The 26,123-nt window shown below is 48.8% G+C and overlaps 1 protein-coding gene across 4 annotated transcripts in view; it reads left to right on the plus strand.

The window, feature by feature from the left end:
• USP40 (ubiquitin specific peptidase 40) overlaps positions 1-26,123 on the plus strand; it is a 2,045,603-nt gene that overhangs the window by 1,590,668 nt on the left and 428,812 nt on the right. For all 4 annotated transcript variants that reach the window (XM_069616007.1, XM_069616010.1, XM_069616008.1 and 1 more), the window contains one exon: positions 11,102-11,226. In XM_069616007.1, coding sequence (XP_069472108.1) covers positions 11,102-11,226 — 125 coding nt within the window. The remainder of the gene's footprint in view (positions 1-11,101; positions 11,227-26,123) is intronic.

The following is a 26,123-nucleotide window of genomic DNA, read 5'->3' on the forward strand; positions in this document are numbered from 1 at the left end:
CGGCCCTGGCTCAGCCTGTGGAGGCTGCGCCAGTGGTGGCGACCTCAGGGCCCAGAATCTCCCTGCCTCCTCGGAGGGAGTCTTCTTTTGTGCCCATCGATAGGACCCCCGTGAAACCCTCCGTGGGGAAGAAGAAGGGGGGGCAGGGCGTCGTCGTAGATTCGGCCTCAACCTCAGAAGAGGAGCTGATCGAGGTCTTAAGCCACGGCCTAGGCGTGGAACAAGGCCAGCCCGTCGGAATGGACCCCGACGCGGGTGACGACGACGACATCGTCGAGGATACCGACGGGGCCCCTGCTCGCCCGTCGGATTCCCCTCTGCCAGCGCCGCGAGACAACTCGGCGGCCATTTTGTTGGCCATACAGTCCTTATGCACCGAGATAAGGACGAGGAACCTCTCCCGTCGGGGGATCCAGAACCGGGACCTTCTGGTGTTCCCCCTACCAAGAAAAGAAGGATCCATCCTCCACCTCCTTTTCAACCGTCGCGCCCCGTCCAGCCCTCCTCCCCGTCCACCCGAGGGGATGATACGGGGACTGACACGGCAGCGACGGGTACGGACGACGAGGCATACGACGAGGATTTTCCGTCGTCGCCTCCCACCAGGGCTTCTCCGCCCGACGAGATCGGATCTTTCCACTCCATGATCTCCAGGGCTTCCGAGCTTTTTCAACTCTGCCCTGAGGAGAAGAAAAAGGAAGGCTTCCTTTATCAGCGGCGCGAGGCCAAGAGGAAGACGGTCCTCGCAGTGCCTCTGTTGGACGACATTTGGGATGAGGGCCTTTCCCTCCTCAAGAACCCTTCCACTACGCCAGCTAGAAGAGACCGGTATGAGAAAAAGTACCGGGTCCCGGACACGGCCCCCCTATGCCTCCGGGCGCAGCCTACCCCGGACTCCGTCGTCTCCGCGGCAGCCAGGAAGAAAGCGGGGGGGGGGTGCGGCCTCCACATCGACTTCCCCGCCGGACGGCGAGGGGAAGAAATTGGATGCTATGGGACGTAGAGTCATCTCGTCGGCAGCGACGACGATTAAAGCGGCCAACGCCTTGGCTATCGTGGCCCGCTACGACAGGGAGCTCTGGTACAAGATAGCTCCCCTGCTGGATTTTCTGCCGGACGACAAGAGGGCGGAGGCCCTTGAGATCCTCCAGGAAGGTGAAGTGGCTTCGGACCACGCCATCACCGTGGCGACGGACATCGCCGACACTGGGTTCCGCCAGCTGGGCAACGGCGTTTGCCTTCGACGTCGTGGATGGCTCAAAGCTACGGACTTTCGGCAGGACGTCCAGACCAGAGTCCTGGACATGCCCTTCGACGGGAACAACCTGTTTGGGAAGACAGTGGACGATTCCCTTCAGGCCATCAAGGCGGATACTGAGACGGCCCGGGCCCTTGGAGTCCTGCAGCAACGACGGACGCCCTTTCGGAGCGGCGGAGGCAAGGGCGCCTCCAAAGGTTCCGGCGGCGGTTTCGCTTCCTACCGTCAAGCGGCCCGCTCGTCGTCGCAAGAGGCCTACAGAGGACGAGGCAAGTCTAGCGGACCCCGCCGTCGTCGCCAAGGAGGTCAAGGCGGCAAGGCCGCGTCCAAGCAGGATTGAACCGGCCGTGGGGTCGGGCCCCCACCGAAGCACCCCGGTGGGAGGCCGGCTGGCGGGCTTCGTCAGCGTGTGGGAGTCCATCTCCACCGACCGTTGGGTGCTGGACGCCCTGGCCCGGGGCCAGGCGCTCGAGTTTCAAAGAAGGTGCCCGCGCGTCCCCCCCGTGGCCAGGAAAGAACTTCACGTCCCTCAACTTCTCCTGGAGGTAAAGGCGATGCTCAGAAAGGGCGCCATCGAACTCGTCCCAAAGAGGCTTCGGGGCTCCGGAGTCTACTCGCGATACTTCCTCGTGAAGAAGAAGACGGGAGGATGGCGCCCCATCCTGGACCTGCGACGGCTGAACAAGTTCATCAAGGCGCAGAAGTTCCGGATGGTCACCCTCCAGCACGTCCTGGGTCAACTGGAGGAAGGAGACTTCCTATCGTCGTTGGATTTGGAGGATGCCTACTTCCACATTCCCATCCTAAAGGGGCACCGAAAATTCCTCAGGTTCGTGGTCCAAGGGCGTCATTACCAGTTCAAAGCCCTTCCCTTCGGACTACGGTCGGCACCCAGGGTATTCACCAAGTGCCTCGCACCGGTGGCGGCGCAGCTGCGCCGCGAGGGGATTCACGTCTACCCCTACCTGGACGACTGGCTCATCCGCGCCAAGACGAAGGAGCTCGCCGTGGTCCACACGGCAAGGACCGTCCAACTCCTCACGGACCTGGGATTCTCCATGAATTATGCCAAATCCCACCTGGTGCCCGCGCAAGTCGCACTGTTTCTGGGAGCGAGGCTCGACACAGTGTCCCTTCTGGCCTCCCCGTCGGAGGAGAGGACCAGGACCATCTTGGGCAAGGTGCAACGGATGTTGGTGGCCGACGCGGCCAAAGTGAGATCCATCAAGTCCCTCCTCGGGATGATGTCTTCCTGCATCTACCTCATTCCCATGTGCAGGCTCCGGATGCGCCCGTTGCAAGAATTCCTGGATGCGCGCTGGATCCAGACGACGGGCAGCTTCGAGGAAAGGATCAAGCTCGACGAGAATTTCCGACGAGCGATACGGTGGTGGGGCACCCGCGCGCATCTGACGGCGGGCATGGACTTCCAGACCCCAGCCCACCAGGAGACTGTGACCACGGATGCCTCCCTGGAAGGGTGGGGAGCGCACACCGAAAATCTGCACGCGGGGGGACTCTGGCTCCCGACGGAGAAGTCCCTGCATATCAACGTCCTGGAGCTCCGTGCAGTGTTTTGGGCCCTCAGGTCCTTCCTTCCGTCCCTCAAGGGCAAGGTGGTGAGGATCTTCACCGACAACACCACCACCATGTTTTACATCAGGAAACAGGGCGGAACCAGGTCCCCAGCGCTGTCCAAGGAGGCGCAGGACCTGTGGCATTGGGCCGTCGCCCAAGGGATTTTTCTGGTGCCGTTTCATCTGGCAGGGATAAAAAACACCATCGCCGACTCACTCAGCAGGGAGCTGCGCTCGTGCCACGAGTGGGAACTACGGCAGGATCTGGTGGATCGCCTCTTCCGACGGTGGGGCACACCCCAGATCGACCTGTTCGCGACGGCGACAAACACCAAGTACCGGAGGTTCGCCAGCAGGTTTCCCCAGACGAGGAGCATGGGCGATGCTTTCTCGTTCCCCTGGGAGGGCCTGTTCCTCTACGCGTTCCCTCCCTTGCCTCTGCTAATCCGGCTCGTCAACCAGCTCAAGAGGTCACGGTGCAGGATGATCCTCGTCGCACCTGCGTGGCCGAGGCAGATATGGTTCCCGGACCTTCTGGACTTGTCAGCGTCCCCGCCGATCAAGCTGCCGGCGGACGCGGATCTACTCTCCAGGGAAGGAGGCGCCATCCCCCACCACGACCCGAAGTCGCTGAACTTGCAGGCCTGGCTCCTGCAGCGCTAGAGTTTGGAGGATACGACATACCGGCCGATTGCAGAGAGGTTCTTGCAAAGGCCAGGGCGTCCTCGACTCTTAAATGCTACGGACACAAATGGAAGAGGTTCTCTGTCTGGTGCCACGCGCAGAAGATTAACCCTCTACGGATTACGGCTCCCCAAGTACTGCCGTACCTGCTGACGCTGGCCAAAGCTGGTTTGGCACACGCGTCCATCAAGATTCATCTTGCTGCGATCTCCCGATACACCAGAACCACGGGGCGGACGTCCTTGTGGTCTCATCGTCTGGTGAAAGAGTTCATGAAGGGACTGTTCAGATCGTTCCCGCCGGAGAAGGCTCCGGCCCCGGCGTGGGAGCTCAACGTGGTGCTGACCAAGCTCATGGGACCTCCGTTCGAGCCTCTGCACTCGGCCCCGTTGAAGTTTCTATCGTGGAAAACAGCTTTTCTTGTGGCCATCACCTCCGCACGACGAGTGGGAGAGATCCAGGCCCTTTCCTGCAAGGCCCCGTACTTGACTTTCCACGACACGAGGGTAGTGCTCAGGACGCACCCCTCCTTCATGCCCAAGGTACCGTCGGACTTCCATCTCAACGAACCCTTGGTGTTGCCTATGTTCTTCCCGTCGCCTTCGTCGCCGGCTGAGAGGACTTTGCACTCGCTGGATGTAGCTAGAGCGCTGAAGTTCTACGTGGACCGCACGAATGGTTTTCGGAAGACGTCACAACTCTTTGTGAACTTTGGACCTGTCAATCAGGGGAAGGCTCTCTCGAAGGCTTCCATCTCCAGATGGCTCTCCGGCTGTATCATGTACTGTCACCGGTTGGCAAACCGACCGCTGCCTGGCCGTCCGAGAGCCCATTCCACCAGAGCGATCGCAGCTACCACGGCGTTCCTATCTGGTGTGCCCCTGCTGGACATATGCAGGGCTGCTACGTGGAGGTCGACGCACACCTTCACGAAATTCTACTGCGTCGACCGGGATTCCAGGGAGGAGTCCAGGGTCGGCCAAGCAGTGCTGCGCAACCTGTTCGCCTGAGGTGAGCCTGGTGAGGAGGTAAGATGCTTAATGTTGAGTTGATGTGATGCTTAATGTTGAGCCTTTGCCACCTCCCGTGGTTGTGCATGTGTGTACTGCTATGTATTCTTTATTCATGAGCATGTGAATCCATGCCAGACCCCATGCTGGAGAAGGAACAAGTTACTTACCTGTAACTGTTGTTCTCCAGCATGGGTCTGGCATGGATTCACATGCGAACCCTCCCGCCTACCCCTCTGCGGCTCTTCACTTGGTCATACTGCCACTTCACGTGCTTCCAAATCTGAAGATGGCTGCCAGAGGCGGTGCTTAGGTAGAGGGCAGTCATTGGCTGTGGTCAGTATGACGCAGAGACCAGTGATTGGTTATTACTACGAAAGACAGATCAGAAACGAAACTGATACTGGTTTTTTCTTTACCGAGGATTCCCAGCCTGACGACGGGGAATATTCATGAGCATGTGAATCCATGCCAGACCCATGCTGGAGAACAACAGTTACAGGTAAGTAACTTGTTCCTTATCCCTTTAAAATATATTAGTACTGTATCCAGTTCGAAAATGTTTCTTTTAAAGCAATTTTAAAGGGAATAAAAAAAGTAAAACATTTTTTATCACACCACTCCAAATATGGGAAATGGCAAGGTTACAGTTTACTGTTCATTCACGAGAAGAGAGCACAATCAATCTTTCTTGGACATTTTATCAAATGTGTTGAAGCCATTAAGTGACTGAAACATGCCACACAAAAAACGAACAGCACTTGGAAAAGCTCCATCTGATGCAAAGCGAAAAGCAATATCAAGAGCTTCTGAAACACAGCCTCAAAAAAGCAGCATGACTTGCCGACCAGAGGACAAGAGCAACATCCTCCAGGGCAGGAGAGACGCCACTCGACCAGGAAATGGGCAACACCGGGTACCCCAGCTAGCATTCTAATTAAAACTGAAAATACAACATCAGTGTTCTACATCAAGAAACTGGGATGCACTCTATCCCAGTCCCTCTCACAAATAGCACAGCAAAATTGGCATCAAGAGTGTGATTTCCAACATGTGCCAACAATGGAGTATTGTTTAGCAGACAATCTCAGCTGCCGCATGCTACAGGAGCATACATCAGAACTAGATACAAGTACACTAAATTGCAGATTTAGAAAGTGGCAAACAACCCACATAGACTTTGTAGAAGAAGCAAGCTCAAAAATGCCAACCTCTCACTGCTAAGTAACGAGACGAAGGGTCCCTAGGCAATGTCTTATGGACGACATGGTCAGGGATATCTGCTTTCTCTTTTCCCCCCCAACATCACTGATGTGCAAAGTAGTGCAAAAGTGAAGGCTGATATGGATACTCATCATACCAACCTGGGTGAGAAAGTTATGTTCTCTAAATGTACTGTGCTTAGCAGTATAACCACCCATGAAGTTGCATCCAAGTCAGAACTTGCAAAATCAGAAAGACCAGCAGATTACTCATCCAAACCCACAAACCGTTAATTTGGCAGCATGGTACCTGAAGTCCTAGATTTGAAAATGTCCAGTTGCTTCAAAGGTGCATGAACATCTTGAAAAAAGAATGCAAATTAAACACATCAAATTGATACAGCCATAATTTTAAATGATTTATCATTTAGAGTCAACAAGAGAACATCAACACAATGCATGGAGTTGGATGTAGTCATATAGTTTCTCCACCTCCAAGACTGTGGCGTAGTCCACAATTCACAAAGGGGGCACCTTGTCTGCATCAACTGCATATGCAAAATCACATGGTGGCGAGTACCCAGGTTTGAAGGACTTCATGGAGGGGATGAAAATAAAAATCCACACCTCAGTCTCTCTCGTTACAGCATTTTGGATCTCAACACACAACTATGCAGGACGGTTTAGGCACCCTTTGAGCCTTTACTCAAGTGCCTTAACAAACATTTAATGTCACAATGTAGTTGTCTAAATTGCAATTACCTTGATACGAAAAGTGAGTTTGCAGCGTTTTCAGTACAAGAACCTTTTGTGGCTTCACATAAGGGCAAGGCAGTTTTAAACCACCTTTTTAACCAATGTTCTTATCCAAGTTTTGTGCAAATCAACCCATCCAACTCCTGTTACAAAGGCAGAGAAAATAATTACATACAATAGATTTTTGCAGAGCCGCCATGTTTTAATTGAGTAGTCGGAAAGACTAGTCCATTTTTGTAGTCTTTCAAGTGCGACAAGAGGGAAGACACATTAGCAAATCAAGTATTGTAAGGTGAATTCTGCTGTGCAGCCAAGAATGCTGTGCCCTTGTAAACAAGAAACTTCCCTCTAAGTCAAGAGCACACGCCAAAGCCACTGGGCAATCCTGGTTTTCCCATCTAACGTAACACCTAGATGCAATTTATAAACCTGCAACCTAAAGTTCAGTACACACTTTCAGTAAACACTATTTTAGAGCAGATTCACGGGTCGGTCAAGAAATGCTCAAACATTTAATCAATAGTGTCCCTCAAACAACCCCTTACTGCTTGCTAATCTATGCCTAGTTTTCTGGATATAAAATATCTTCACAAGCCCCAAAGACCAACATTGATTACCAGTGGTAGTCTTTCTGTAGGTTGTATCTGTTTGAGTGTCAAATGTGCTCTCCCATCCTCCCCATTTTAACTTTAAAGGATTAACGCGCATTAAAATGTTTTTCTTGCTATGTTGGCTGTGTTTTCCAGTGACCCAAAGCATAGTTATTTGTAATAAATCCTTATAGAAGTACACCTAACTGCCCAATTCACATCAGGCAGAAAAACAGTCAAGCTGAGGGGATCAACTTGAAAGAGCATTGTTTGTAACCTGTACACATAATACATGGATATAGCAACAATAGTACCTCTGTTCACACCAATATCTCTGTTTTCAGTGAACAACGTATAATACTCTGGACCATTGGCCAGATGTTGCACTATGCATAGTATGTACTTGTGATACTTGGATACTATTACAGGAATGCCCCGGTTGATTACCTTTTTTTGTAAACATGGTGTAATAATAATGATCAACCTCTAGATGGTGGACTATGCAGAGCCTGTTAATAGCTACAAGCTTCATAATGACTGTTTATGCAAAGTAATGGTTTTCTCACACCCTACGCCTCTAACAATAGACACAAATGATAATGTCCATTACTTGTCATTCACAGCTAGTCCACACCCTTGTTCGCTGGGCGTCTCTGTATACTGCCAAACTGCATGTCCAAGCAGTCAAGGCTGTACTCTCAAGTGGGGAGCAGTATTGAGAAAATACACAGGGGTGAGCAGCACAATTAGGGAATGACCACTGTGATGAACCTGGAATGAGAAACAGACTCATGGTCTTTGCCATAAACTTTGATTAAATAATAAAGGGGTTGGAAAATGCCTCACTGTCTCTAACCTAGGGAGGTATTTCCCTTCTGCAACCAAAACTAAGGCCTGTCATGCGTCAAGATGTCCAAAGCAAAAATGTCCTGTGTGAGAAATCCTACCGTAGCCCTCACACTCTAAAAGTAACTCTAAGGTGGTAAGGGTAATGTCTCTGACTTGCTAAGTACACAAATGTTCAAGTTCAACAAAAAGGCGTATATCCAACAAAAGTTCCAAATGAATAATGTTGACAGTTCCAGGGAATCGCTCCATTCCCCAGGTTTCTCTCCACCAAAACAAAAGTTCAAAAGAATAACCAAGTTCTTTGTAGCTCAAGAGGATAACTCCCCTCCTCTTGATTTTGCAACTGATTTCAGGGGAATTGTCTCTCTTCCCCAAGTTCTTCTCACATTGAACGTAATCCTAAGGGCATGAATCTTCCTTGGTATTCTCTGACTCGCACAACACCATCTGGTGTACTCCCCTGCCAGATTCCTTCATATAGTTCCTTGATACAATTTGGGTGCTGGTCCCAGACTTGCAAAATACCTGGTATACTCTCCTGCCAGGTTCACATTCAGTCAGTTCAGTCTTTTCTGCATCACGTGTGGCTATGGCTCCCAGACCCTTTTCCATGGACTTATTTTGTAATAACATTTCCCTGGAGCCCTATTATCCTGCTCAGGCTTCCCCCCAGCTATCACACTGTTTCATTCGGCATGCGGTACACCCTCCAAAGGGCCTCATTGGCCCCGTCCCTATCAGTGGGCTCACCAATTCTCAGCCGCGGCTTCTGTGTCCCTCCTGTGTCGGTCTGTGGCTTGTTGTTGGGTCTGCAGAGTGCTTTGTTAGCTTGTCGGCTTCTACCATGCCTCCAGCTCCCCTTGGCAGCTTCTCTTCCCGGCATCTCAGTGGCAGTGCTCCGGCCTGTGAGATTATCTGAACGATGTTCCGAGGCCTCCCATGACTTGGTAAGACTGTCTGCTTCTTCTGGCTGCTCTGACCCACGCTGGAAGCCGTGAATCTCCTGTGCCTCCATCCGCTGTACTCCCAGTCTCTCTCCTCGGCTGTTCTCACCACAGCTTGGGAAGAAGATAAAATCCAAGCTTCTTTTGGTTTTAAACCGTGTCCAGCCAATTGCATAATTCCAGCTAGTAGATTGCTGGCGTTGGTTCATATTCGGTGTAATCATCATTGCTGCTTGCCTCTTCCTTGTCTGTTTGTGTTGCTTTATTTGTGCTCTGATATTGAGGAATACTGTCAGTAAGATTGTCAAGTTGTTGAAGGTGGTGATGGCAGTATGCCATTAGGGTATGAGGGATGACGGGAATATCCCGAAAAGGGAAAGGTGAATGTTGGGCCTCACCTGCTGTCATGTCATCCCCCAAGGGTCGCCTCCCCCGTGTGATCCTCCCTTAAATAGCTGCCCCAGCATCAAGTAGCGGCTGCCGTCCCCTGGCCACATGAGGAGAGGCTATCTCAGGGAAAGGAGTGGTATCACATTCATCACACCACACAGTATATTTTCTTAAAATATACTCTTTATACAGCTTTTGCAGAAATGGTCCTGCAGTATGTTACAGGTGAGTAGCAGTTTAAGATATAGTATTCACAGGGCATGGATTTACATAGAACTAACCACATTTTTAAGAAAGTTCTTTAGAGCTCAGTTTGTAGTGTCTTCTGGTCAGGTTTTTAGAGTTGGTCAAACCCCAATTTTATTGTTTGGGATACACTTTTGCTGTTGTAGGTAAAAGGAGCTGTTTAAAACTGTGTCAGCACACTTTTTGGTTGTGGATTATGTGGAATAAATGCTTTTCTATGAGTTCAATATTATGTTAAAAAGCTGAGTGGGAAGGCTCTGGTTAGAGGTAAAAGGATTTATCAAAGTCATGGTTCAGCAGCGACAGTGCCGGATGTGCAAGTAGCAACTCTTGCAAAGGTGTAGTATCTTAGAGAAGTGAACAAAGTGCTGGGGATAGTGCTGCTGATCCCGTAGCCAAGGTTGTATCCCCAGGGGGAAACAATGCAAGCTGAGGCCCAGAGGTTCTGAAATAGATATGGTGATGCTTTTTCAGTTGTAGTTATTAGGCACTGCTACCTACTGGTAGTTTGTTGCATGAAAGACCGAATCGCAGGCAGACGATAAACTAGCTAAGTGCTGTTCTGATGCAATGGGAGCCGTGAGGTGAGTAATTTATCTGTCCCCGCTGAGACAAGGGAAAGGAAGAGATTTGTGGTTTGACAAGGTCCTGCAGTGAGGTCTAGAGTGCGCAGGCTCAAGCAGTGTTTGGCTGGCGGATTCTTGAGCACAGGAGCAAAGCCTTGGTCTTCCTTAGGTGAGTTGTCTTTTCCGTTGCTTTGAGATGAATCACAGCATTTGACAAATCTGTGGGGCAGAGACCCCTATTATGATACAGATTTTCGGGCTGGATGCACATCCTTGTCAAATCGGGCACACTCGCCGTTCAAATATTTAGCGGCCACCCTTTCAGGAGTAGTTGCCACATTTGAACCTTCCCAGGCACACACAGGATGTGCATTCAGGAGTGAATCTTCAACTTTGTTTATCTGACCAGACCTGGTTATGGCTGCCCTGAGCTTCCAACTTGGAGTCTCAGGAAGGCCATGCCCACTTCTGCAAGACACTTTTTCCATGGTTAGCAGGTAGACTCAGAAAATGTCCTGGCCCACCAAATAGCTGATACAGCATTCAGCTTTCTAAAGCCACAAATCAGCTGCCACCAGCTAGTGATTAAGACAAGGAACCTAGTAAAGCACCCTTCTTGGAGAAACAACTGCAGGGTACCTGACAATGTAATTCGGTGTATGCGGTTTCAGGGCTCAGAAGACTCCCAGGGATACATGCACTGATTTAAATTATTAATGTAGTCTGAGATAGGGACTCACTGGGGAAAAAGTGGTCGGTTAGAAGGTATGGGTGGTGGGATGACGTAAGATTCACTGTGAATTATAGTTTGACTTTCATCCAAACAATGGATTTTAATCATACATTGAGGACGTTAACCAGTAGTCCTCTTGAAATTAACACCCTGATAGTCAGTGCAACTTAGCTTCTCTACTCCTACCACATCATCCATGTATCACATGTTTGTTTTGATCTTTGATCTGGAATGGGTTTTATTGTGGGGTTTTATTGAGTTCCATGTTTCTCAAGAGGCTTTTGCTCTGTCTGCAGGTGATGACCTTGCCATCCTTCCAGGATTTTACCATCCCCTCGCCAGATTTTCTTAGAATCTGGACCCTGGACAATAAACGGCTGGGACGGCTCCTTCGCAGTCACCACCACCAGCAGCAGCTCAGGTAAGTCTGTAAAGGAGCTGGATTTTAAGCACAACATCTATGGAAGTTCAAACCTTCGTAGTTCATACTGTCATGGATATGTATGCTGTCCTGTATGGCCCTAGACACAGCATCCTCCGGCTTTTGTTGCGTGCTCTAGCAGAATGATGGAGAAAACTTGCTTACACCTGCGTTGGCTGTTCACTTGCTCTCATAGAAAAGGAGTGTGATGCTGTAAATGCTTTTGGAGGGACAGGGCCTCCTTGTCCTGGTCCTGCCACTTATCTGTTGGCGTTTTCTGTGTCATTTCTGCACAGGAGTCCAGTTTGGACCCCTGGTAATGTAGCTCTTCATTTTTACCTTTTGTTGAACAGTACCCATGGGATACCCTTTGGGCACCCATGGGTAGGGGTACACCCTTGTATCCCTAGTGTATGTTTTTGGGCACATGTGTGTTGCCCACAGAGCAGGGTATAGGATGGTGGCAGCTGCATGCTGACTTGAGTGGCTCTGAGTATCCTCCATTTTTGGGATGCCCTGGCATAGTAATCAAAGGATTCCTACGCAAAGGCAAGATGGCAACTGTAGCCTCTTGGTTTCTTTTGCCTTTACACCTTGTTTCTCAAAATCCTGAGACACCCTGGTTCTGTTCCCTTCCCCTGAACTGCTGTTGGTGGAAGGACCATATATGGCTCTCGGGCTGCCTCCTGCCAGACTGGCTGAAGCCATTGCAGGGACTCCTTGTTGTAGCTACACCCTTAGACTGGGTATGACTAGAGTATGTAGTCATATGATATGATATTTTATTTCTCTCACGCTCATACACAAGTGTTTCAGAGCGCGTCTAGGCAAGGGATGGGAACAGGGGAGAACACAACACAACAGTGATCTTACTTGGCCCAGTGACATTGAGAACGTGCAAGTGCATCGGAAAGGGAAAAGGGAAAAAGTGCATTGGAAGGGGGAGAGTGGAGAGTGCGGAGCAGAGGAGAGCAGATAAATAATAATAAATAAAAATAAATAGAAAATGGAGGCAATAAACAGTGGTAGTGCAGCCAGCAAGTGGCAAGTGCTGTGTTTAAGGCAGCAGACTGGTAAGTCCGATAAGTGCAGAAAAGAAGAGAAATTGGGAGTGGGGCTGTATGGGTACAGATACAGTCCCCAGTGCAAGGGGTGGCCAGGAGGCAGTGCAGGAGGGTGGCAAGGTGAGCAGGTACCTGGGCCCAAGGGACAGGGGGTGGCCAGGTGCACAGTGCCAAGAGAGAGCATATCAGCAGGGGAGAGGGGGAGCGAAGGCAGAAGCAAAGAGGAAGGTCTTGACGTGCTTCCAGAACCAGAGATTGGTCTCCTCAAGTTTTAGAGTACCAGGGAGGCTGTTCCAGAGGAGGCCCCAGCCGAAGATGGAGATCTGCCACCAGCTCATTTTCTTGAAGCCAATAAGTCCACTTGTGTCACCCAGGGTCCAGAGGAGTGTTAGTGACCGCTGGAAGCCAAGCTGCTGGGTATTGCCCGAAAGAGGGAGTACCCTGGCAAAGTGCTGCCCGACACCTGGATCTACCAAAGTTCTAAATAACTGAAGAATCCTTCAAGGGGCCACGATATCTATCCACTTTTCCACGATGGAGAAGGTAAAGGGTCGCTGCCTGCAGAGGAGTGTCTGCCGGTGGGTTTCACGCCACCAATCCACAAAGAAAGCGTCCTGAGGGTCCAACCTTGGTGAGGGTCCCCAATCCAGTGTTCATGTCCAAGTCACCAGAAGCCACCTTGTCGACTTTCCTGAGGCTGCAGCACCGAAGAACCAAAAGGCGGCCAATCACGAAATACCGAAACCAGACACCTGCTACTGCACCCGTGACCACCGAAGGTCACCAATGACCACTAAAGAACTCCTTTTAATCGAAATCTTGTCGAAGTCCACAGCAAGTTTTACCTTTGTGGAACCTCCACAGCAGGCGTAGCAACCCGACAACGGAAGGAGGACCACTGTGAAAGACCTGCATTGCTGCCTTTCCAACACTGTTTAGTTCCCTTCTTCTGCTCGACCACAGCATCCCAGCGACTCCTTCTTCCAGAGGGGTCCATTGTCGAGGGGTCCCATCGAATAAAGTCAAGAAACTCCACCACTTCGCTGCCAAGGCACCAAAGGTACTGTGACGAGAAAGTGCATCTTCCATCCTTGGTTTCATCCAGGGGTCACAGGTTCGTCTTGGTTCCTTTTCTCTTGTGGCTAAAATGCACCTTTAAGTTTTCCTTACAGGTTTCCGGGTGTGGGGGGTCCTCACACAGTAATTCCTTTTTGCTCCTAAAGATATAATTCTGCCAATTTTCTGAATATTACTTGTCTTTCTACAGTAAGCCTATGAAGGAACACACTGCTTAGTAATTCTTATGCTTTTTAATAACTGTCAGCAGTGGGTGCATTTTACCTGAATCTAAGTATATTTTGGTACCACATAGATGTGTGTATATATTTGCCATTATTAGAATAGTGTTGCCTGAGTACGAAGTGTTATTTATTTGTATATATTAATCTGAACCTGACTTTTTTAGTTATTACGTTAGTTAATAAAAGATCTAGGATAGTACCTAACATTGTGTGGACATTCCTTTGTGGGGGCTTGGGGATTCACTGTACCTAAGAACCAGCCTGCATCACCTCCCTTGAGTCTCAGCCTTGGTTGCTCGTTAATTCTACAAATTAGAGAACCTTGGCTGTGGTGCTCTGTGCCTCTACCCCAACTGTAAAGTGGCCATAAGTACAGATACCCCCTTCCAGTCTTTACAAGGATTTCTTTCAGTGCGACCATTTGCTCCATTAACTAAGTTCCTACTTTCAGTTTAGGATTTTGGTGTTGGCTACGTTCTTATAGGTGCGTGCAATCATAGAACAAACCCTGTACTCAAAGATTAGTACGCACGTTTTCTTGTTTGTTTGGGGCACAATTGCCAAAGGTTCCACTGAGGAGTGTGCGCTTTTTTTGGAACACTTACAAAATTGATGGGGTTCTACAATCGAAGTAAGCAGAGTTTAATTTTCTTTGATTCATATTTACTGCATATAGAAGTGATTATGACATATAGCCAAAATGTTTGGAACATCACTGCAACTGTATGTTTTGTCTAGAGTAACCAACCACTGTGCTTGTTCTGTTGCACGTGCAAGCCCAACCCACTTATAGTGTATGTTCCTAGTTATTGCGTTATTAAACATAACATGTTTAATAATAGTGCACTTAGTACAGTTGCTAGCTTTAGTGGTATCTGAGAGGATCAACATTTGTTTCTGCACGGCTCATCTTGGTAACCTTCATCAGGACACAACATAGCCAGTTAGAACATGAATGTCATCTATGGGAGTCCATGGGCTGAAAATGGAAACCCTTATATATGTTTGTACATATTTGTTACTTTATTATTTGTTGCTGAAAAGAATGTTTAATAAAGCTGTAACTCCTGTTGTCTTAGAATATGGGCATGCTAGTTTTTTGTGTGAATTCCCGCTTCTTCCTATACTTGTATTTTAACGTATGACAGTAGCAGGCTGCTGGGGATGGGGTTGGACTGGCTGCAATCCGGTGTTCCTCCTCAAAGGATCCCACAGGCCTCCTATACCTCCCAAGACATTGTGTACCCTGGGCTCACCAGATGAGAACTAAAACAAATGGCATACACTAAAAGTCCCAGAATGCCCTAATTATGGCTCTAGAACCCCTGTGAACCCAAGCTGAGTGAAAATTACTGATACAGACTGTTGCTCAAGTATTATGTTAATTTAGAGTACCCAATATCACAAATTCGTAGTCTTCCCAGACTCCCAGCAAGGGTTGGATGGGGTACAAGCATTATACTGTGAAAGTACATTATCCGTGGCACACTCACCATTCTCAGCAGCAGAAGCTTACCGGAGCAGAGGTCCTGCACCCCACAAAGTTCCACAGTCCCAGTGAACAAGGAAGCTCAGCAGAGAGGAACCGTGGATCCTGCGTGTAAAGCAGTAGTTATTCTGAATTGTTTGTCTAAAGCCAGTAAGCTTGCTCTGCGCGGACATCTGTGTTCAACCTGCAAGATACATGGTTGAATCGCAACAGGACCGTGAATACTGTTAAGTTGGTAATAATAACTACAGTGCTTAGAAGCAGCTGTAAACCACCCTGAATCACTTTATAAAATATATTGTTAGGTGGACCCAGAGCATAAAACCGTGTCCCTGTTTAACAGACATATGCCCTTGTCATGAAATTGTGGTGGTTTACCTCAAGGAAGTGAAAAACTATCACCGGAGCCCCCTTTCTAAACCTGAAAAGCTATACAAGCATGGGGAGGGGGTTAGAAAATTGATCATTCACATAGACTCATAAAACAGAAAACAATCAAATAAACAAGATTGCCAGGTTACAATGTAGCCTTCATATATTTCATAAAGGCTGTTCTTTCTGGGTTTATAGCATACCCCCACAGCAACAGATTTTAAGGTCCGTTTGTGGTTACAGTCACATATTTTACATGTTTGTGGGATTATTTACAGTTAGTTAAAATGATATGGTATGCTTTGCCATCAGCAAACCACTAGCAATCCATCAGCAAGTGAATTTGCTCAGTTGTTGCAGGCTGACAAATCAGCTACAATCACATGTGCCAGTGACTGAGATCAGAATACTTCACAAATATTTCAGTAGGTTGTTGAATCTCGGAATACCAACACGTTCCTGTTCTTTATTTCAGTGGTGTATTAAGGTAGTTGCCATTAGATTGCCCGCAACTGCAACCCACTTTCTGGGAAAGCTCCTTGGGAACGAAAACTAGAAAGATGCAGAAGCTGCCATAGTGACTGGCTGCTGTTTATATTGACTTTATATTTGAATGTCAGGGCTTGCAGTGGAAGACCTGTGGTGCTCTGCTCTCCAGCTTGAGGCACCCCACCAGGCAGGCATTGAAGAACTATATTTGCCATTTGAGTAACAATGTTCTTTGCCTAAACATGTAAAATACCTAGCTTCCACACTTCACAAAGCAAGTGAGTTACTTAAGTAAAGCAGTGCCAAGATATTCGTAAATCGATGATGTAATTTCTGGAGCTTTTGGCCTCACAGCCTGTCTTCTATGTTATGTTCTCATCACGCCTGGGAATGAGGGTTGACATAAAATCACAAATTAGCCACTCTTCCACACCTCCAAGATGTGGAAGAGAAAAAATAAATTGCCCCTTCTTCCTCCCTGTATGTTTCTGACCCATCTCTCCTTATTGTACCTGAAAGCCTCTAAGTGCCTGGAAGCTGTCAAGTTAGAAGCCGGTCAGAATTCTTGTTTTACTTTGAACTCTTACTAAACTAGCAATCCTTAAGGTAGCTGACTCTCAATACAAAGTGAGTTGTCAATGGGTTGTTTTTCATTTGAAGTTTCCATAGTCTGCAGTTCCCTTCTCTTGTAATACATTTTTTCAAACCTTGAATTATTGTTCCCTAGTCAATGAGTTTATTTTGCTTTAGAGTCTTGTAGTGTACACTGCTATTGTGACTTTGAACATTTTCGGAGGTTAGCTTGCATTAAGCAGCCGTAAAGTATTTGTTTAAATTTTTACCTTAAATAGCTTTATTGTTGATTGCCTTGATGCCCTGTGTTTTGCTGTTCAACAAAAGCTGTGTTTGGTCACTGAGGAACTTGCTTATCAAACCTTTTTTAGTGCGCTATTCTGACTTTGGTAAGGGGGACCATCACATCTAACTGTCTGTGTGCACACGGCACCATGGAATCAGGATACTACCCAACAGTCTATGGTATTCGAGTGGGGATGTGCTCTGTGCATGGCTCATGTACACATTAATGGTTACTGTGCACTCCCTTCAACCCCTTAATGGAGGTGGGGGGCACACAGGGTGGCCTCACTCGATCTCTCGAGTGGGCCAGCTTCAAAGATGATAGCCTACTAGCTCCAGGAGTAAATACAAAGAGTAACTAAATGACCAGTTAAGGAGAAGGAAACCCCAGTGAAACCCCAGTGAAATGTTATCCCCATGCTCACTGTACCATTACATTCTGGCAAAAAACAGTGAGGGTAAGCGGCCCATCTATCATTTTGGTGCACTCCACCATCGGTTTCTGGTGGCTGTCTAAGTGACCGCATGCTGCTGATCTGAGGCCCATTGCACAGCTTCGTTTTGAAGGATGACTGCAGAGAGGGACCTGTTCCTTGGACAAATATTGTTGAAAGGCAGTTTAGAAACTTCCTCAAGGTTCCAAATCGCCTGGTTGACTGAGTAGAACTAAACGGCGTTCTTCACCTTCCACTCCATCTTGGGTGGTGAGAGGTCTGTTCTCCTGAGAAACCATGTAATTGAGGAAAATAAATTCTACTGTTCCAAATTACTCATTAATACTGATTCTAGTAAATAGAAACCTACACAGACACTTCTTCATACCATATAACTTGCTCTACACTTTTCTATTCCTTAAATGTTTGGAAGACCTGACATCACCCATCAGTGTACTCTTCAAGACCTGACAGAGACATTACAGCTAAAATAGGCTGCTTTGGAAGCAGAGTTCATTGGCCATAGCAGCTGAAAGCAGCCTGGGCATGGTCGGCTGGCATGGTCAAAGAACTTGTGACTGGTGCATCGGTACATGTCCCAGAGACAGGACAAGCAATAGAACTGGCAGTCCGCACAGCCAGTAACTGCTTGGCTTGTAGAGGCAGGCATTCTCAAAATTAGCACTTGTACAAGTAAATGACATGGACGGGAGAAAGTGCAAACCTTTCCTATCACAATGCCATGTATTAACAGATCCGACTGGTGGGGTTGGTAAGGGTACTTGCATTACAGAGGAGCAATGAGCGAGGGGAGAGAGATGGCTCAACAATTGGGAGAAGACTCTAAAAGTAATACTCTGTGGGAAATGGCTAGTGAGCAACAGGACACCTAAGAGCAGGGAGAGGCTCATTCACCACAGACAGTTTGCAGCACAAGGAGATGGGTGTTACCATCACCTAAACATGTGGTAGACATTGTCCAGGGCCTATAGTGTATTTTAGGACAACAACAAGGTCAACGGTCCTAAGACAGGAGCCACTTGGGTGTATTCACTTATTCCTGACTGGTTTACAGACCATTTTCCCTAAGAATCCTCTTTTAAGGCATCTTCAGAGACACATACCACAAATGTGCCCCTGAAAGGGACAAGGGGCGAACCTGGTAGTGAAGCTCTACCAGGGTAGCTAGACCTGTGTTCTGCAAAGGTAAGTTTGATAGTTTGGGCATGTAGGGGAGATTGAGCTTTGAAGAGAGATCCTGACTGCACCGGGGGTGGGCTTTTATGCCGTCTATGCCTCCCAGGTTCCTTCAGGTGTGGGCTGTTAGGCTCGATATAGTGCCTGACTTCTACAACTGCATGCCTCTTAAGCCCTCTTCCTTGTACCAGTACTTCTAGGATTATGGGACTTGTAGTCTGTTTCAACAAAGTTGTTTCTTTTAACAATTGAACTTTTATCAAGGGTAGATTTATTCTCCTTAAATTCAGCACAAGTGGAATTTTTAGGATTGGGTGTTACAGAGGAGTACACTGTATTCAAGGCAAGATCCTTAGCTTACGGTGCAAGGAGGGTATTTATTCTTAAATTATCTTTCTAATGACAAGACTTGCTCAGATTTACCAGAGTTTGTACCCCGGGTCACAGATCTTATATGTGGGTCCGGGACATTGTAATGACAATATGCCATTATCTGTTTTGGCAACCCAGAAAGGCACCTTCCTTCAGAAGACTAATACTGCATCTCATCCCATGGGATCTCCTCACCACCCCACGCCCTGTCTTCTCCCAGGTGATCCTCCCGCAGTACACCATCCCCAAGGTCAGGATCAGGAAGCATCTTCTTTTCCCTGGGAGGAGACTTTAGGCAGGGTTTTAGTGAGGGATCCATAGGATTCTTCACATTTGGCATAGGTTACGTTTGGAATTGAAATTCGGAACATTAAGATTTAGTTGTATTATTTATTTGTCCTGAACCAGAAATGTATAGTCCATATTGTGCAAAATGGTCTTTGTTCCTGGATGTGCTGCCGACTCCAGATTTTCCTGAGGCTGAAGCTCTGCATCCAAAGGAATCCTGCTATAGGCTCTTCCTCCACACCGCGGAATGCTCCTGAACCATGACTCTCACTGCAAAAGAAGCAAGCTGAAATGCTCACGGGTGCTATGTGTCTCTTTCCCAAAGGTTTTTTTCCTAAAGAGTACAATAGAACTGTACCAGATTGTCCATCCTGGAATAACCTTCTATCACAAAATTATTTGTGGTTAGTCCAGGTTTGTACAATGTGCTATGCTTAGCAAAGTACATTATTTATAACATTTTTATTATGCATAAAATAAGTATTGAAAATGAACATTGTAAAATGATTAAAAGAGCCATTTCTAATGGATTCTTTCCTCCCATGGATTCCTCATGTATGATAACCCTATCCCAGTGCAGCTGTTGCCAGGGGGGCGCAGCACGGTTCCATGTCAGTTTGTCTGCCTCTTCGCGCCCCGCGCCAGACATGACGTTGGTGCCATTATATATAGCGGCCCATGACCTCAGTTCCTTTTTCACGCACACTGTTTGCTAATTGTCAAGCTTACATTTTCAGTAACGACACCATGCCTAATCCGTCTAAGGCCTTGGGTCTTAAGCCATGTGCACATTGCGGCTGTTTGATGTCAGTCTTGGATCTGCACCGGTTCTGCCTATACTGCTTGGGTGAGGACCACAACACCCAGGACTGCGGGTGATGCCAGTCCATGCACTCAAAGGCCCTATGGGAAAGGGCAGTGAAGATGTTCACCTTTGTCCACAAGGCGAAGGGTGAGGTTCAGTGATATCGGCTAAGTTGCAAGGAGCGGGTCGGTCGCTCCGAAGATCAGGCGGTTCTGCGCAAGAAAAAGGAGAAGTTGAAGGAAAATTGGAAAAGGTCCTGCTCTCCAAGTGGGTCCTCGTACCGGCATTCATCTTCAAAGAAGAGGAGCCACTGCTCCAGGGTTTTGTCTGAGCGGCCAAAAGAGGCACCTTTTCCAACCCAATCCTCCACTCCAAAGGGATGGGAGAACTTCTGCCTGAAGATGGTAGACATCTTAGCCCAGGTGTTGAAAGCTCCGGTCTCGGCGACTGTGGTGCAGGCAATGTTACCATTCCATCGGCTATGGCACCGCAGGGGCCTACCGCGTCTGTTACGACTGGCAGGGCACCCTCAAGGAACCCACACCCACTGGCTCAGCCCTGTCCCAAATGGACAAATGAAAGCTGTTTTTTGTTGTTTTATTTGCATTTTTTGTTTACAATGGAAGCTGTGTTAACTCAGCACCCACAGGTCCGACCTTAAGGCGGCGCCAGCACCGACATTGTTGCCGACCGGTGCCGTGGACACTGCAGTTCTGCTGGAATATATCCCTCTCCCTGTGGATGCTTTTATGTCTATGATGTATGACATCTCTGGTGATGAGGGTGATCGGATCCCTTTTGGGCTGGAACCTCATGGGCTCTAGGGAAGTGAGGGATTTCACTGAGAAATTCTACGAAGAAGGTGACAATGCACTGGCAGTGTCGGAGGGACCTGCAGGGAGCTAGCGGCCTCGACACCTCCACGGAAATTGATTTCTTTCCAGCTCCCACCCCAGCAAAGCCCCAAGCCGCGTTCCAGTGCTTGATAGCAAAAGTGGCCAGTAGTTTGTGATGGGCTGCTCCAGCCAGGACCACTGCGCAATATAAGCTTTCACATTCTGGACAAGGCGCCCAAAAAGGAGACGCTCCTGCCCTTCAATGTGGCGGTGGAAGCGCCTGTGATTGATGCGTGGGAGAACCCTGTCTCTGTTCCGACTGGGACAGAGACATGGCAAAAAAACACTATCCCGCCCCGTCAGACCTGGTTTTCTCCCCTCCTCTCCCCCCAACACCCTGAGATCCCACCCATGCTTCACCAAAGCACTTTAGTGGTACAGGCCACCACGGCTAGCCTTAAAACATCTACCTTCCTGTCCCTTCCACATACAGGGAGAGTAATAGTTTGGATGCATGGTGCAAGAAGGTGATGGCATCAAGCAGTCTGGCACTGCAGGCTGTGAATGCCTAATGCTCCATGGCAAGGTTTTCCTTCTGCCTTTGGACAGCGGTGGGAAATGAGGGACGGATTCCAGGCCTGATTGAAGGGATGCAGCACACAAAATGCTGCCTTCCGTGCTGGACACAGCAGACTGCGTGGCTAGATGGTCAGGCCCCATCGCCTTCTCGGGACGGCAGGATTTGTGGCGGATGTCCAAATCAGATGCCATTCGAAGGCAACAACGTTTTTGGAGCACAGGCTGACAACACCCTCCAGAAGGTTCCATCTTAAATGGTGAAGGTTAAATCCTTGGGGCTTGCTGTTCAATAGCCCTCCGTACAGTCACCACCCCAGGGAAGTTGTTTTTTTCGCCTCTTCACTGCCTTTGCCCTCAGAGGCTGTGGTCAATCTGCCCCAGTAACAGGCAGACTCTTCCTGGGGGGGTAAGGTGAAGAGGTGCCCAGAGGGGTGGCATGGCCACAGCCTCTATGCCCGCCACGCCCAAGGCACCAGAACGCCCAAGGCACCAGAACTCAGTGACGTGTTTTACCATGTGTCTCTGGTGGAGGGAAGCTCTTCTTGTTCAGCACGGAATTGTCAGAAACCACGTTGAAGCTTGGCCCTTGCCGGTCATCCGACAAGGTTATTGTCTCCCGTTTCTCCAGCGACGATGGTCCCCTGGCTACCTCTTTGTCTTCACACCCCATTCTCCTGGAGGAGATGCGTCAGCGTCTGGCGAAGAGCGCGATCAAACTGGCCCTGGCTTGAGAATGAGGAGGGGGCTGGTTCTCCACCTATTTTCTGGTGCCAAAGGATGGAGCCTTGCACCCCATTCTGGATCTGCGGCTGCTGAACTTGTTCTTACGCGAGGACAAGTTCAAGATGCTTACTCTAACCCAGATCCTGCAAGCCCTCGATTTACAGGACTGGTTGGTTTCCCTAGATCTTCATGACACCTACTTCCATGTGCCGATTCATCTAAAGCACAGGAAGTACCTGAGGTTCGAAGTGGGCCAACAGAATTACCAGTTTATGGTCCTGCCATTCGGTCTCTCATCGGCGCCCATGGTTTTCACCAAGTGGCTGGCTGTGGTGGCGGCTTGCCTCAGGAGAGAAGGCATTCATGTCTTTCACTACTCTTCAGAGCTAGTGTCGGAGCATCTATTCCACACATGCACTCTATTGCAAGACTGTGCCAATTCTGACAGACCACACTACCTCAAAAAGCAAAGTGGCGGGGGGTCCTTGTCTCTGTGCAGAGAAGCAATGAGTCTGCGGTTCTGGGCTCTGGAGAACACTGGCTCTCTGACTGTGGCTCATCTGGCCCAATGAGAGAATGTCACAGTGGATGCCTTGAGCAGACAGACTTTGGCCTCCCACGAGTGGGAGCTCTGTCAGAAAGGTCTGGAAAAGATCTCCTTTTGGGGGACTCCTCAAGTGGACCTCCAGTGCCAACAGGAAGTGTGAGTCCTACTCCAGGGAATTTCCTCATCAGGGAGCTTTGGGGGACGCACCGACGATCGAGTGGACCTTCGATCTCCTTTGTGTTCCCTCCTATCCCTGTCATTCTGCTGGTTCCCGGAAGATTGCATCTGTTCGGAAACACGATGACACTGATTGCCCCAGAAAACGTGATATCCGAGTTGCTGGACATGTACGTCTGCCCTCCCTGGCTCCTTCCGAGGACAGTTACTTTCTCTCCCAATCGAAGGGGTGGGTCCTCCATCCAAACCTCAGCAGCCAGAACCTTCATGCTTGGTTACTGAGATGTTGAGATACAAGGAGTGGGACTTGTCGGACAACATCCTCAATGTGCTCCTTTCAGCTCTAAGGCCTGCTGCAAAATCCTTTTATGCCTACAGGTGGCGTACATTTACGACTCGGTGTCGGGAGAGGGACCTTTATCCTGTCCTCTGTCCCTTGTGTTGGATTTTCTGCTTTCTTTACAGACAGGCCTGCAGATTGGCACTATGAAGTTGCTATTTCAGTGTTCAGGAGGTCCCCAGACAGGGCTTGTTTTTCGCAATCCCCACTGCTATGCATTTATTCCGGGGGTTGTTACCAGTTTCGCCCCTGCCAGTTTGTGGTTCCAGGGTGGGATTTTAATTTTGTTTTTAACTTTTCTGATGGGTGCTCCTTTTGAGCCCCTTCATTCATGTTTTATTAGATTGCTCAACCTTAAAGTGATTTTCCTGGTTGCTCTCACTTCCTCGAGACGGGTAAGTGAGCTCCAGCGTTGTCTGTTTTACGTCCTTATTGTATTTTTTTCCAAAGAGAAGGTGACATTGAGAGTGAGGCCCTGATTTCTGCTGACGGTGGTCTTGGATTTCCATCACTCTCAGAAGATCCATCTTCCTGTGTTTTTTCCCCCTTCCTCACCCTTCCAAGGCCGAGGAACGATTCCATCGACTGGACCTGGTACGGGCCCTGAAGTTCTACATCTCTTGTATTAGAGTGGCTAGGAAAGATTACCAGCTTGTAGTTGCTTGTAGGTGCTCTAGCTGGCAGGGCTTGTCCAGTTGGAGCATTCACTCCATCGCAGAATGCTACGATATAGCTGGGGAAGGATGTGCCCGAGGATCTGGGAGCACATTCTACCAGGGTAGTGGCTACCACCTCTGCACTGCAGAGGGGAGTCTCAGTCCTGCAGATTTGTCAGGTGGCCACGTGGGCATCTTTGCATACGTTTGCTTAGCATTATTGCTTGGATTCCCTTTCGGGTCAGGATGCCAGTTTTGGTAGGGCACTCCTTCAGAGTTTTTTGGTTTAGGTGTTCTTGCTTCCTCCCTCCTCCAGGTTTACGTACTGCTTTGGGAGTCAATAGATGATTAATCATTGGGTGGAAACAATCAATTAAAAGAAAAAAATACTTAGCTCTGTCATTTTCTTTATGATGGGTGATTCTCCTCATCACCCTCCCTACCTGCCCCTCTTAAGGGAAGCTAGTACACCATTGGTTCAACAGTCCCTCAACTTCAGAGTGCAAGGGCAAAAGGGTGGTGCCTTTCTATATACTGGCCCGACGTCTTATAAGTGCAGGGCGCGCAGAGGCACTGCGCCCCTTGGCGGCAGAAAAGCTTCCAGAGAACAGCTGCGCTAGGATAGGAATATCATAGATGAGGAATCCGTGGGAGAAACATCCATCCAAAATAACATTACCGAGAGGTAAGTCATATGTTCTTTAAATTCTTAATACAATTAAATAATTTCCTTTCTTAGTTATTTTTTTAATAGCTGCTTTTGGAAAAGAACAGACCTGTGCCCACCAAGGTATGTTTTTTTCACCTCTGGTTACCTTGACAAGGCCACTGTCAGGGGAGGGAGCCCACCCTAAAGAACCTGCCATGCCAGTGTGGGTGCTGGCAGACCACCTACCTCCCGGATATAGACAAAGTATACACTGCTAATTGTGATTAGACAGTAGTATACCGGGTTTCCTCTCCTTGTAAATAGACCACCTACCTGCCCATCATACCTGTGGCAATGGTAGCTTCCCCACTGCAGGAGATGCCAGCAGGGAGAAGCCTCAACAGGGAGCAGTAGGACGCCCGTGAGGAACCAATGATGAACATTGCGGGATGCCACAAATGTCACCATATCGGCTGATCAAGGGCTTCGGCAGTGAATCTATACCACCGGGACACAGCTGATGGAACACCAGCCACAGCAGGGGAAGAAGAGTGCGGCTCCAGCAACAGGCAATCCTTCCCCTTTCCCACTCCAAAAAAGAAGGTAAATGATTGGTAAGGTACTTTAGTCAATCCTGGGAGGGGGTGGACTATTTAAAGGGACGCTTGGTGAGTGTGCAGTGTGGGTTAATTGGGTGAGGACAGGAGGCAGTAGAGGACGTCCGAGAGACCAGAGGAGGTGAGAGCAAACAGAGTGCAGAAGCTATTGGAGAGAGGGGATCTGTGTAGTATTTGTGTGTTTGAGTGGAGAGTGTGAAGAGTAGCAGGGTGGTAATGGTAGCATAAGTGGTAGTAATTGTTGGAGTAGCAGAGTCGTAGAGGGAGTAGGAAGTGGTAGTTGGTAGTAGCAGACGGTAATAGGTGTTAGTGAGTGGTAGTTGCAGTACAGAGAGTAGCGGTAGTGGGAGATAATGGTGTTAGTAGCAAAGTGTTAATAGCGAGAGGGAGGAAAGAGAGATTAGCAGTAGCGGAGGAATAGTCGGAGGTAGTGTAAGAGGTGTGAGGAACCTGAGGATGTCCTCGCTTCCTTTTCGCCCAATATCCTCTACTCAGGTGGCCAGGGAAGGGCCATCGCTTTTGGATCCCAACCCTGGGGGTGGATATGCGAAGGAGGCTCACCTGGGTAGAGAGGACCTGGGGAATGGGGGGAGGGGGAGTCCTTAGATGAGACACAGGATCCCCCATTCCCATTCCATGATGAACCTTCAGTCCCAGCAGCCTTTATAGGATATTGTCATCCTTTTCCCGTTTCTTCCTTCCAGGATGATCCTAAGAAAGGCCATCAAGGTTTAACAAAAAGAAAAGGTTAAATAAGAGGATATTTGCAGATGAGACATGGTATCCCCCTTTCCCTTGTGAAAGTAAACCTTACCCTCCCCCTACCTTTCTAGGTTGTTACCAATCACTTCCTTTATGTCCCCTCAGTCATGCAACTCTAGTACTGGGACGAGGAACAGGCGACTAGGAGTTGTACACACTAACATGCAGTTGCACCACTCTGGTACTGAGACGAGGAAGAGGCCTGGGAACTATTGTGAGGGTCCGCCATGTCCAGAAAATACCAATGATTGTAGTCAGGCAATTGCACACAAGGGCTCGCACCTGAAACCTGTTAATGAGTAACAGGTGCATTAAAGCTGGAGCCGACTGAAGGGAATGAGA

This window comes from Ambystoma mexicanum, chromosome 9 (assembly GCF_040938575.1).
Source record: "Ambystoma mexicanum isolate Mex_15411 chromosome 9, UKY_AmexF1_1, whole genome shotgun sequence".
NCBI lineage: Eukaryota > Metazoa > Chordata > Amphibia > Caudata > Ambystomatidae > Ambystoma > Ambystoma mexicanum.